The 13,604-nt window shown below is 37.2% G+C and overlaps 1 protein-coding gene across 1 annotated transcript; it reads right to left on the bottom strand.

The window, feature by feature from the left end:
- Positions 1–1,373: 1,373 nt before the first annotated feature.
- On the bottom strand, positions 1,374–12,208 carry LOC110659595 (uncharacterized). Its single transcript, XM_021817559.2, has 7 exons — positions 11,371–12,208; positions 10,738–11,046; positions 10,341–10,624; positions 3,381–4,412; positions 3,072–3,240; positions 2,357–2,514; positions 1,374–1,876 (listed from the first exon to the last, which is right to left on the bottom strand). Exons 1-7 carry the CDS (start codon positions 12,119–12,121, stop codon positions 1,634–1,636), a joined length of 2,946 nt encoding a protein of 981 aa, XP_021673251.2. The 5' UTR covers positions 12,122–12,208; the 3' UTR covers positions 1,374–1,633.
- Positions 12,209–13,604: the final 1,396 nt, after the last annotated feature.

Genomic DNA, 13,604 nt, shown 5'->3' on the forward strand with positions numbered 1-13,604 from the left:
TGGTGAATGTATGTGAAGTCAAATGATGGAGAGATGGGTTTGATTTGGGTTTGATTTTAGTAGGAATTGTGGAGAGTAGAGTGAAAGCAAAGTTTATCTAAAAATTTGCAATGTATATGGAGAAAAAGAAATTGTCAAAAAGAGGGCTTTTTAATTAAGGGGTAACGGACGCTGACAGATAAAAGAGAGTTTAATTAATGGAGACTTGAGGATTGCTAATATGAGACAAATTCTGATGTTAATGACATTGAAACGGATTTTTCTACAATGGGTATCCAAGATCATACACTTTGGTGCAAAGAAATAGCCTTTTTCTCTCGTCAAGGAATCTCATTTTATCATCTTTGTTAATTTTTTTTTATTTTTTTTATCAAATGACAGTGTTGCTGCTTAATCTGATTTAGTGCAATAGCTAAAAGTATATAACTCACCTAACAGGTATCAAATTTGAATTCTCACTCTCTCAATTTTTCTATGTTATTTGTTGTCGTAGATTTAATTTTTTATTTTCTGAATATCGAGATATCGAGATAAGAATTGTATTTGATAATATTCTGACTTGATGTGTGCTCTAAATAATTTCATATTTACCATTAATAAACTCTACTTTTTACAATTACAGAAGCGAAGGTATCAATTTTTCGATTTTTTTTATAAGGAAAAAGGAGGAAAATAGATATTACTGGTTAAATGTCATAAATACATTTAACTTAGGATGGACCCTTCTCTTTTACTTGAATGAAATGTAGGAACCCACTATCATTGGTCAATCAATTCCTCGAAAATGTTTATAGCTTTGATTTATACAGCAAATATGCATGAATTGTGTCTTAACTTAATTCTAAAATGAATTATTTAAAAATTTAATTAAATGGGCCTTATTTGTTAGGAGATCTCATTTTTCTGCTAATTTAAGAGGGTAGGGTATCAAATGGAGGTAGTCCCCCATCTCCACAGCAAATTAATTTACTTCCATAAGCACTAGCCTTAGAATGGTCCTGAGGCCTGAACATTGATTGACTTTGCATTTGAGATAGGTTAAGGTCTATCATCCTCTCCTGTCTATGTATGGATAACCTAGCTATTATGCTTTTTGATGGTGTTTGAGGAATCTCCATGGATCTGATACTTTAATCAATAATAATGGAAACTGGAGGATCAATGATTGAAGGATTCTAAATATCGTAAGTGGTAGTCGTCAGAATCCCCCTTGGACTAGGATTCTACCTTTGTCAAGCATCACTTTTGATGCACAAGTCTCTTTGTTTCTCCTTCCAAAACATACCCAATCTTTCTTTTCATGTTCATGAACATTTTTGCCATGGGGTGACAACTTCCAGGAACAAAACCACTATTCAACACAAATGCCAAACTCAACTTGAAGTGAATTTTTTCATTAATATTTCATGAACGTCAAAATCGTATACAATTAAGAATCATTGTATGTGCTGCTTATATACAAATCTAACCAATAACAACAGAGAATGTAGTTGTCGATTATTCTACTGACAAAAATGAAAAACCTGCTGTACATAAATGGACGAAAAAGCAGATGCTGACAGGAAAGAAACCAGACGTCTATGTTAAGTTCTCCACATCAATTTCCAGTTGGAGAAATATATGTGATTTATACTTAACTAATCGATGGTAACATTGGGTCCATACCAAGCCCAGATCCCCCAAAGCTACCAGGCTCGGCATGCTTCACCCTACCAAAATAGCGGATGTGGCGCAAGAGCCTAGCCAGGAAGGTGTTGTGGCATATTGTTGAGCTATCACAGATGACTGCTACATGTTTCCGTGCTCTTGTGATGGCAACATTCATTCGCCTGCTGTCCCCGAGGAATCCAACAGCTCCTAAAGTGTTTGAGCGGACCTAGTAAACGAAAGAAACAAGAAATACAGTTTGTAAGTGAGTGATACAAAAGTCAACTTTATGTCGTGTATTTAAGTGTTCATATTTTGTTCATGAACTTCTAGCACTATGCTACAGAAGATTGCATTTAATTGCCATTTATTGTGGAAACAAAATATAAATGTGAAATTGCATGATTATAATCCAAAGCCACTACCAACTCTGGATAATGATTTCAATTAAGATACTGATGGATTAAGGACTGACGGACTGTAGCCATGAAAAAATAGAGCTACAAAAATTACATAAGCCTATTCAATTCATAAGCATGACTATACCTCATGAAGGCAATAATGACCCAAAACAATTAAACAATAGATTATCTTCAAATTTCTAAAGCATGCCAAAGTTGGAAATTCATGTAGAAAGAAAAATGAAATATTTTTTGGATGATAACATGGGACACCCAATGTAACTAATGCACCAGCATGGGAACTATACCATTGATATGATTACTGCATCAGCCTCACGACCTTGGAAGCTGTCAATGGTTGCAACCTCAACACCAGCTGCCTCTGGAAGTTCATCGAGCCTCTCCCTCAAGAGTTGTACTTGAGCAACATAAGGTGATTGAACCGCAATAGTTGTTGGTCCAATCCCTGCATGATAGATTCAGCAAAAACAAATTTACCTCAATTAGCCTCCAAAAAAACTAGAACACCTACATAGTTATGGTCCTGCATAGGATCCTGGGAAAGGTAGTTTAGAGAATGCCTTATTAATTAGCATAATGAGAGTTAGTCTGAAAAACAATATGAATATGAAGGTCTGGAGATTCAGAAGAAGTTAACAGCATCAGTTATCGAAAGCTTATCCTTAAAAATAGTGAGTGAAGGATGGAATGGATCTCAGTGTACAACAATGAACAAAACCACATTGCTCATATAAATTTAAGAATCAAATTTACAATGATTTTCACTTGTGCAACATGTTATAATTCAATGAAACTAAACAACTAGCAGCACCTAGCCAAATAAGCATCCAAGTCCAACAAGTACGCCACTTTCAATGTTGCAACTTTTTAGTGCTTCCCAATACGAAATGCAAAATGTACCAATGGTAGGATTAGTTCATCATTCAACAAAGTTTAGATTAGCAATGACAGTGCAAGAATACATGAGTACTTAATTTATATACAGGAGGCAAGAGTATTTACCTGCATAAATTAAGGAAAACACATGTTCCACAACAATTTCAGCTTCCCCTTCATTGTAAAATGAGCCTGTTCCAGCTGGGTCTAAATGCTCTTCACAACCTACTGACAGACTTCCATATGGCATTCTTGTGTCAAGTAACAGCAGGGGGCATTGAGTTATCCACGTAGGCTACAAAAACATATACAAATTGTCAAGGTCATGCCTCACAACACATGCAAGTGAAAATAGTACAACAAGTATAAACAACAAAATGCAGAAGTGCTTATACTCATATTTACAGTTCTGAAGTATCATAGATAATTTGCTACCTTAACAAATGGAGAATCTGCAAGAAGATGTGAAGCAACTGATGAAGAAGACTTCAACAATCCACCATACATCTCCTTGGAGGCCCAACTGGCTATCGCATCATTCATACGGTATTGTGTTGTTAACTTGGTTGCAAGGACCCCTTCATGCAGGGCAGCAGCTCTTTCCAGTAGAGAGACACCAAGGCCACCCTGCAAGGCTTTTCTTGATAGAATAACAGGAGCAAGCTGGCATTGATCCCCAGCAAGAATACAGCGTCTACCCTGCAATATTGGGATCCACGAAGAAGGTTCTATTGCCTGCCCTGCTTCATCTATAACAACCAGGTCAAAAGTATCCAGCCTTCGGATAAGTGGATCAGCAGCTCCAGTGTTGGTTGCAAGCACTACCTGAGCACTTGACAGCACCTCCTTCACAGTCTCCTTCTCCTCCTTCTTCAATGTCTTCCCAAGCTGTTTTAAAAGCTGACGAATGCCAGCAGCTAAAGAATCATCCTCTAAACAATGTCTCAGGTCTTTTCTCAGATCAGACTTTTTCCTTTCAAACTCCATCCGGAATGTTGCAAGCTTAGAATTAACTATTTCACTCAAAGACTTTGATGCCACAGCTGAAGAAATACGTGCTGGATTACCAACCCGCACAATGTCTAACCCTATATTTGAAAGCTTTTCAACCATATTGTCAACAGCTGCATTTGTAGGTGCTGTCACAAGCACCCTTTCACCTTGTTGAACAGCACGTAAAATAATTTCCTTGAGCAAACCTGACTTTCCCGTACCAGGAGGCCCTTCAATTATCAATAATGGTCGTTTCTTGTTCAATCCTAAGGCAATGGCCTTCTGCTGTGAATTATCAAACATTGTACCACCCAAAGATCCATCCAAATCTGCTTCATCCCAGTCTGCTAAATGATTCTCCTCCAACCATGCAACATCTTCCTTGTCACCGAATAAGGTAGCCACAACAGCAATTGAGGGTTTTTTCTTATGTAGACCATTCTTCTGAAGCAGCATCAGGGCCTCACAATTACGCTTCAAAAGAAGATTATAAGCTATTAAATAGGCATGCAAACTGCAGAGACCATTGAAAATAGAATCTGAGTAGCAGAGAAAAGGGAATATTTATGATATTTTAAGATGTAACAATGGATCAACCCAGAAAATCTGTTTGCATTAGAAGCAAGAAGGCATAAGGAAAATAGACACATTTGGTGTGCCTAAGAATTACTAAAGTTGATCAGAAACAGATAAACCTGCCGCCTATAACCTTGTCGCGACAACAGAAGTGGAAGTCTAATTCAACAGAAAATCTATATCCCAACTTAAATATGGTCATAGATGCACTATATGTTCTCATCTGAAAAGTAATTTTTGAAATTCGAGGGAGAGCTTTTCCTGGGCACATTAACGTTTCAAGGTTGCATTTCTATTAGACTGATGCAGTGTTAAATATTCCCGTGTATTATATGGGAAGTTTTAAACTTCTAATGTAAAAGAAGATGATGTGATAGTAATTTGGACTCAATCATTTAAATACTTTGAAATACTAGTAGTAACTTTTTCAGGTTGAAAAAGCAGGTGCTCAACAAACATGGAGCATCAAGTTGAAGAACTACCAATGATAATGGGTTAACTATGTTGGCGTGAATTGTCAATAGGAATAGATTAGAGAAATTATAGGATTAATCAGTGAGTAAATCTATACTTTCCTTCCTTGTATTAAGATCCCTACTTTCAGGGGTCAGCTATATTTTTAGCCTCAGATCATGTATAGCCATAAAGAAGTTTTCCATTATCTTCTTTGCTGTACCAGAAAATATGTACTCAATTCTATAATTGTGAATATATGAAAAAGAGTACTTGTTAACATGGTATCAGAGCAAGAGTTCTAGGACCTATAGACTCCTTTCAAAAAAAAAATGAGGAAAAAACCAGAGAGAAACACGTGAGAATGAGTAAAGAAGGGGATCATACTCCCTTGATTGGAAACTCCTCCACTGGAGATTCCTTTGCAGGCATGACATCTCGATTATCCCAGATGATGAATCAAATTCCGACTGTAGTGAATCAAGAACCCCTCGCCACACCGATTGGCATTAAGTTGGATGGCACCAACTATGCTTTATGGTCCCAAATTGTTGAGATGTATATTTCAGGCAAATACAAATTGGGATGTATAAATGGAGATTTACCACAGCCTCAACCGACGGATTCAACATTCAGAAAATGGAGAACTGATGATGCAATTGTGAAAGGGTGGTTGATCAACTCCATGGACCCTACCTTGATTAGCAATTTCATTCGTTTTCCAACTGCAAAAATGGTATGGGATTCCATTGCTGCAACTTATTTTGATGGAACTGATACATCTCAAGTGTATGACTTACGTAAATGGGTGACTGGAATGAGAAAAGCTGGGGGATCTATTGAAAAATTTTACAATGATCTTCAAGGCTTATGGAGAGAAATCAATTTCTGTCGTCCAAATCCAATCGAATGTGCTGTTGATATACAAAAATATAATCCCATCACACAAGAAGATAGAGTCTATACCTTTCTTGATGGTTTGGATGATCGGCTTGACAAGGTCCTAAGTGATGTATTGCAGCAGAAGCCATTCCCAACTGTTGAACAAGCTTATGCTCAGGTCAGACGTGAAGATATTAGGTAGGCTGTGATGATAACAGGCTCAGGCTTGGAAGATACAACTGGTGCTGTTATGGCTTCTAAAGGAGCAAAATTGGGACAACAATACTCATCTTCAAAATTGGGGTCTCTCTCTATGAGTACTGATAAACTCAGTACTACACCCAAGGCTAAAGCAAAATCAGAAGGAGGAGGATGCACTCATTGTGGAGGCAAGAAACATACCCGTGAAACTTGTTTCAAGTTACATGGATACCCAAGCTGGTGGGATGAACTCAAAGCTCAGAAACAACAAAAAATTGCTGCATCTGATGGGGGTCCGGGAAAGGCTGCCTTGACAACTGCTGAACTTCAATTATCCTTCACTTCAGAAGTGGAATCCTCAAGTAATTCAGCAACTCTCAATGATCAAGGTAACCATGGACAAGTTTTACTTAATTCTAGCAGACAAAGTGATTGTGATTGGATAATCGATTCAGAGGCAACTGACCACATGACATTTGATGCAAATAATTTTTCAAATGTCACTCAACCAAGGCGAACAACTATTGCTAATGCCAATGGTGTCACTTATCCAGTAACAGGGGCTGGAATTGTTGCTTTATCATCCTCTCTCTCCTTATCTCATACTTTATTTGTTCCCTCTCTCTCAAATAAATTATTGTCTGTAAGCCAAGTCACTGCAGAACTAAATTGTGTGGCACTCATGTATCCTACTTTTTGTTTGCTTCAGGATATTCCTACCAAGGAGATCATTAGGCGTGACTAAGAGGGGGGGTTTATATTACATGGATGACTTCAGCCTGGGTAGAGCAAATCATATGCATCATACAACGAGTATTAAAGAGAAGCAAATCTGGTTATGGCATCGTCGTTTGGGGCATCCATCATTTGGTTATATGAAGCACTTGTTTCTATTTATTTTCAGATTTACATAACTCGAACTTGAAATGTGATACTTGCATTTTAGCCAAGAGTCATAGGGTATCTTACCCAGTAAGCTTGAATAAAAGTGATGTTCCTTTTGCTTTAATCTATGCAGACGTATGGGGGCCTTTCTCAATTATTACTTCTTCTGGCACTTGTTGGTTTGTGACATTTGTAGATGATTGCACTTGAATGACATGGATATACCTGTTAAAACATAAAGCTGATGTCTTTAATGTTTTTAAATCATTTCATGCAATGGTTCAGACTCAATTTTCAGCGAAGATTTAGATTCTCCGTTCTGACAATGGTGGTGAATATGTCAACCAACAATTTCAAGCTTACTTCAAAAATCATGGCCTTCTACATGAAACTTCATGTCCTCAAACCCCACAACAAAATGGTGTTGCTGAGAGGAAGAACCGACACATCTTAGAGACAGCTCATGCACTATTAATTGGAGCGAATGTACTGAATAGGTACTGGGATGATGCAGTTGCTACAACAGTACACTTACTGAATAGGATGCCCTCAAAAGTCCACAATTTTAAGACTCCTTTACAGGTGCTTTCTAATCATGTTTCCTTGCCTACTGTTTTGTTGATCCCTCCCCGCGTTTTTGGCATTGTTGCCTTTGTTTATCTTCAGAAAAACCAATGCACTAAGCTAGATCCGTGCGCTGTCCGTTGCATTTTTTTAGGATATGCCTTACATCAAAAAGGCTATAATTGCTATGACCCTAGCACCAAGCGCACATATGTCACCATGGATGTTACTTTTGTTGAATCTGATAGTTTTTTCCCATCTCCAATATCCAATTCATCTCCTCAGGGGAGAGGTGGAATGAAGAGCAAAATTGGACTAATTTTAAATGGCCATTAAGCACCAAAGAATTTCAACACTACCAGAAATTTCAGTAGAAACCGATAATGGAAATAAAATGGTAGCTGGTGGGGAAACAAGTGGTGATGTCGATGTGTTTCCAATGTCTCCAGGAGTTGATTCTATGTTATTTGAATCTGAAAATAAATCTCCCCACTCTTCAGTACCCGAAGTCCCGTCTCCTGAGAATAATTTTGAGGTAAGCTCTCCCACCACTACATCCTCTCATACTAACAACTTGGAATTATCTGCTGGTTACCCTCAGGCATAATCGTAGCAAGCCACCAAATACATACTCTCCTGATTTTGAGGAAAGAAGGACAAAGTATCCCATTGCAAATTATGTGTCCACTCAAAAATTGTCAGAACCTCCCAAGGTTTTTGCGCACAACTTATCCTCATGTCATGTTCCAAACAGTGTACAAGAAGCTTTAATGGATCCAAAGAGGGTTAAAGCTGTAAAAGAAAAAATGGAGGCTTTGCAAAAGACTAAAACATGGACATTAGTTCCCTTACCAAAAGGAAAAAAGACAGTGAAGTGCAAATGTGTGTTCACCATTAAACACAAGGCAGACGGATCCATTGATAGATAAACGGCAAGACTCGTGGCTAGAGACATACACAGACATATGGCATCGACTATCAAGAGACCTTCTCACCAGTGGCAAAACTAAATACTATTAGAGTTTTATTGTCTTTAGCAGCAAATTTAGATTGACCGTTACATCAGTTTGATGTGAAGAACGCTTTTCTTCATGGCGATCTTGAAGAGGAAGTTTACATGGATATACCTCCAAGATATGTTGCATCGTTTAAGGCTCAAGTTGTGTGTAAGCCACAACGAGCATTGTATGGACTAAAACAATCACCCCGAGCATGGTTTGGTCGATTGAGCTTGGCAATGAAAAAATATGGCTACCAACACAGCAATTCAGATCACACTTTATTCCTAAAACATCATTTTGGGAAAGTGACAGCTCTAATAATCTATGTAGATGACATGATTATTACAGGGGATGACTTGGAAGAGATCTCTAAACTTCATGAGAAATTGGCAACCGAATTCAAAATGAAGAATCTTGGAGGGCTCAAATATTTTCTGGGAACTGAAGTAGCAAGATCAAAACAAGGCATATTTCTCTCTCAAAGGAAATATGTGCTAGACTTACTTTCAGAAGTGGGACTTTTGGATTGTAAATCAGCAGACACACCAATTGTTCTGATTCACAAACTTGGGAAATGTTCAGATCATGCACCAACAAATAAAGAGAGGTATCAAAGGTTAGTTGGGAAACTCATTTACTTTAAACATACACGCCCAGATATTGCTTATGCGGTAAATGTAGTAAGTCAATTTATGCATTGCCCTAGTGAGTTTCATATGGACGCAGTATCCCGGATTCTTTGCTATTTAAAATCCTCCCCTGGAAAAGGGCTTATGTTCTCCTAGCATAATCATCTAAACATTGATGGTTACACAGATGCTGATTGGGCAGGGAACATTTCTGATAGGAGGTCTACTTCAGGCTACTTCACTTTTGTAGGAGGAAACCTTGTTACATGGAGAAGTAAGAAACAAAAGATAGTAGCATTGTCTAGTGCTGAAGCTGAATTTCGAGGAATGTCTAAAGGACTTTGTGAGCTACTTTGGCCCAAGAAGCTATTGATTTTCATCCTAGCTCCGAGGTGAACCTCTTTTGTGACAACAAGGCAGCAATTGACATTTCTCATAATTCAGTCCAACGCGATCGTACCAAACACATTGAGGTAGATCGTCATTTCATCAACCAGAATCTTGAGGCCAAGATAATCCGATTTACATTTGTTAAATCTGAGGACCAGTTGGCAGACATATTCACAAAAGCTCTCTCTGGCAAAAACTTCTACAACTTACTTGACAAGTTGGGCATTCAAGACATGTATGCATCAACCTGAGGGGGAGTGTTGGCGTGAGTTGTCAATAGGAATAGATTGGAGAAATTATAGGATTAATCGGTGTGTAAATCTATACTTTCCTTCTTTGTATTAAAATCCCTAGTTTCAGGGATCAGCCATATTTTTAGCCTTAGATCATGTATAGCCATAAAGAAGTTTTCCATAATCTTCTTTGCTGTACCAAAATATATGTACTCAATTCTGTAATTGTGAATATATGAAAAAGAGTACTTGTTAACAAACTAAGGGATCAGAAGCAAACAAAAGAAAGATATATAAGAAAACACTAAAAACCTGCGCATTGCTAAGTTACTGCTGAATGCTCCAGCTCTTATAAAACCAGAGAAGCACAAAACCAGAGTTCTGGACCATCTATATACAAAGGATAAGGTATGATGGTGAATAAAACAAGTTTAACACAATTGGGAGACTTAACACGAAGATGTTTGAAAAGAACCAACAAGATGTGTTAAATGTAAAGAACCTATGTAAAATGAATTTACTTGATGTCTTGAAAATACTTGCAAGTACATTAGAAGAATGGCTATATAAGATTTATTTATCAAATACCTCATATGTGAGCGTATCCGCTAATCCATAGATACGATCAATGCGAACACTTTTGCCAAAAAGCTTAGAGAAGGTGGGATCCCCATGACGAGATTCTAAAGCCACACTGATGCTACAGCCATCCTCCCCAAGGCTGTTCACAAAACCCTGCATGCAAGAGGTTGCACCTGCACCCCTGCTATCACAAATCCTCACACAAACCATGTCTCCAGGCGAAAGGGTACTAGGTGGCAATCGGTGATTCCCTTCAGCCTTAAACAATACTAGGTGCATTCCTCCTAATCCTGTATACACATCCCGATTACCACATTACTTGGCATGCATTTATCATTTTAAGACCTAGTTGCAAAGACAAGTCAAAACAATTAGTCATGGCAAAACTAAATTACTATGTAACCTGTAGATGTGCTAACTGCATGCAAGTTGCAGATAGTGTCACAGAGCTCTTGCTGAACCTGACCATGGCTAACCAAGAACTCAATCGGTTTAGATGAATCATAACTTTCATCGCGCATAGGAACAGCATTCAACTCCTCCTGGGTGAACTCCAATTCAGCATCCCTCTCTATACGGAGCAATTCTGACATTCTCTTGGTAAACTCATCAATCCTGCCCTGTATTGCCTTAGCCTTCTCCAAGTTCATCCCCAAAACTCCTTGCAAAGGCCTTGGTTGCCAAATCTTCCGTGCCACTGCTCTGTGCTGAACTGCAAATGCAATGTCTCAGTTCCAGAGTTCAGACTAAGTGACTCACGAACTTAATCTTTAGGACTAACTATAAAATGCGTTACTTATCCATTAGAGAGACAAATTGTCAATTAATTAGTTAAGCCAAAAACTTGCTTCCTTTCATTAAAACGTGAGTGTTGCAAATTCATTAGTTGGGCTACTTTTTGGTTGGTTGGGGGGGGGGGGGGGGGGGGGGGTGTGGGTGTGGTGTTGTTGTGGGGCGTGGCGGGGCGGGTTCTTATGAGCTATGAAATGATAACAAAAAAGGGGAAAATAGCAAACAGCCCTGAGAAAAAAGAAACCTGAATTGGCAAGCTCCTTGAGCAACTTCCAAGACTCGGTCTGTTGCCAGTTTTGAAATAACCCTTTACGCTGTAGCTCTTGAAGAACATCACGCAACTCCCTCTGGAAGTGATCAAACAGGGTGGGATAGTGAGTGCAGGCCTTCAAGCAAAGGGCTTCCAGACCCAAAGGAATTGGAACAGCATTAATGTAAGGCTGCGCCTGAATTACAAAAGTCAAGCCGGCCTCCAGCCCCATCCTCTGCCTGAGCTCCGAGAACTCTCCCTGGGTCTCAGCGGAAGCAAAATCCGTGGCCATTGCTCTCATTCCCTGGCTAATCCATTTCACTACGCTCTTCCCAAGATCCCTCTGCCCCAGAGGATCCCCGTTCTGATGCAGAGCCCGAACGTTTATCTTCATATTGACCTTCTTTTCACGCTCTTCTCGGACTATAATCTTTCCACCATCCGTACTCCTACTAGTATCAGTAGATTTGCTGGTGTTTGATTTGTGGACGCCAATATTTTTCTTGTTAACGATTCTTCTTTTCTTGCTGGTAGTTTTAGGCTTGGTGGCGCCATTGCTGCTATTCCAAATAAAATGGTGATCAATTTGAAATGTAGATGGAGAAGAGTATTTGGGATTGAGGAAGAGCAAGTGGGATTTGAAGGATGAAGAGAAAACGAAGGATTGCGAATTGGGTAATTGACGGGGGAGCCAAGGAAGACTCAAGCAGCTCGGTATCTGCTTCAATACAAAGCTTGCTTCCATCTCACCTGGAACCAATCACCTTCCTCTGAGTTGCATATTTATAATATTGCTGATATTTTTTTGCTTTGGTTTAAAAAATAATTATAGAGAATAATAATTTTAGAGATTGGAATTTTTCCTTGAGAAATTTCCAAGACAATATTAAGCCATTGGGTAGGGTTGGCTAATGCCGGTTCGGTTTGATTTTGGGTCTGAATTAGCGATTTTAATTAAGGTTTAAGGATTTAGACTAACTTTAATTTATTATTAAGCGTCAATTGCCTGAAAATTTGAACAATTGTAAATTTTATCTCTGTATCAAAAAAATTAACAGAGTGCACATTGTTCTTGAGCTTAATAATTCTTTAATTAAATATATAAATTTAATTTTATTTAATTAATGAGTGAAAATACGAGCTACTTTTAAGAATAATAATTATTATTTATAATAGAAAAAAGAAAAAAAAAAAAAGAGGATATTTGAGAATAAGGAAAAAAAAAAAAAGTGGGGGAGGGGAGATCAACAAGGCGGAATGTGATTGGCTGATTGGGATTCTGTGGCGCGTGTTGAGCATCATGGTTAAGTTTTGGCAAGTGCTCAACGTGTTCTATTACTGTTCTATCCTTTTCTTTCCATTTTTTTTATATAATATAATTAATATTTGTGCCTTTGTAGAAAACTTTTTTAAAAAATAAAATAATAATTGTGGCTGAGAGAACTCTGAGATGATATTTTTTAATATTGTGCAACTTGGGGTGTGACGTGTTCCAATTCCCACCTGGAACACGTCAGCGAATTCAAAATTGCCTTGAGTTTTTGTTGGGATATTTTGAATAAATATGTCCGCGTTCATTCTGAATCTAGAAGAAAGATCCCATTTGAATTCTATGTTAGCAAACAAGAATGATAGGGAAATGCTTGTACTTTAAAAATATATTAACTAATTTTTAAGTTTTGATTTTATTATATATTTTTATTTTTTAATTTTTAAAAATATTTTCATTCTTAAATTTTTATAATTGTTAAAAAATTTTGTCCTTTATTAATCACTCTCTCTTTTCTTCATTGATTAATTAAATTGTTAAAAATAAACACATATATTAAATAATTGATAAAATTAAAAATGAAAAATTGAATTATATTTGTAAAAAAATACAAAGATTAAATTACCAATTTTGATATAATTTAAATATATATAGTGATTTAAAAATAAACTATATTCGCTATGATGTAATTATTATATATAAATAAACTTTTTATTGAGTAAGAAAAATGAGTATTTTTAATATATTTTAATTTTTAATGTAACACCCCAAAAATTTTAAATTTTTGAGCATTTTTAGTATTTTAATTTTATTTAAATTTTAGAAATTTTTTTGAGATTTTTGAGATTTTAAAAATCGGGTTCGATTTTCCGAAAATATAAACTTTGATGAATTTTAAAAATTAATTTAAAGACCACGTGGTAAAACTAAAAATATATTTGGAGTCTACGTATTTTTC

This window comes from Hevea brasiliensis, chromosome 5 (assembly GCF_030052815.1).
Source record: "Hevea brasiliensis isolate MT/VB/25A 57/8 chromosome 5, ASM3005281v1, whole genome shotgun sequence".
In the NCBI taxonomy this organism is placed as follows: domain Eukaryota; kingdom Viridiplantae; phylum Streptophyta; class Magnoliopsida; order Malpighiales; family Euphorbiaceae; genus Hevea; species Hevea brasiliensis.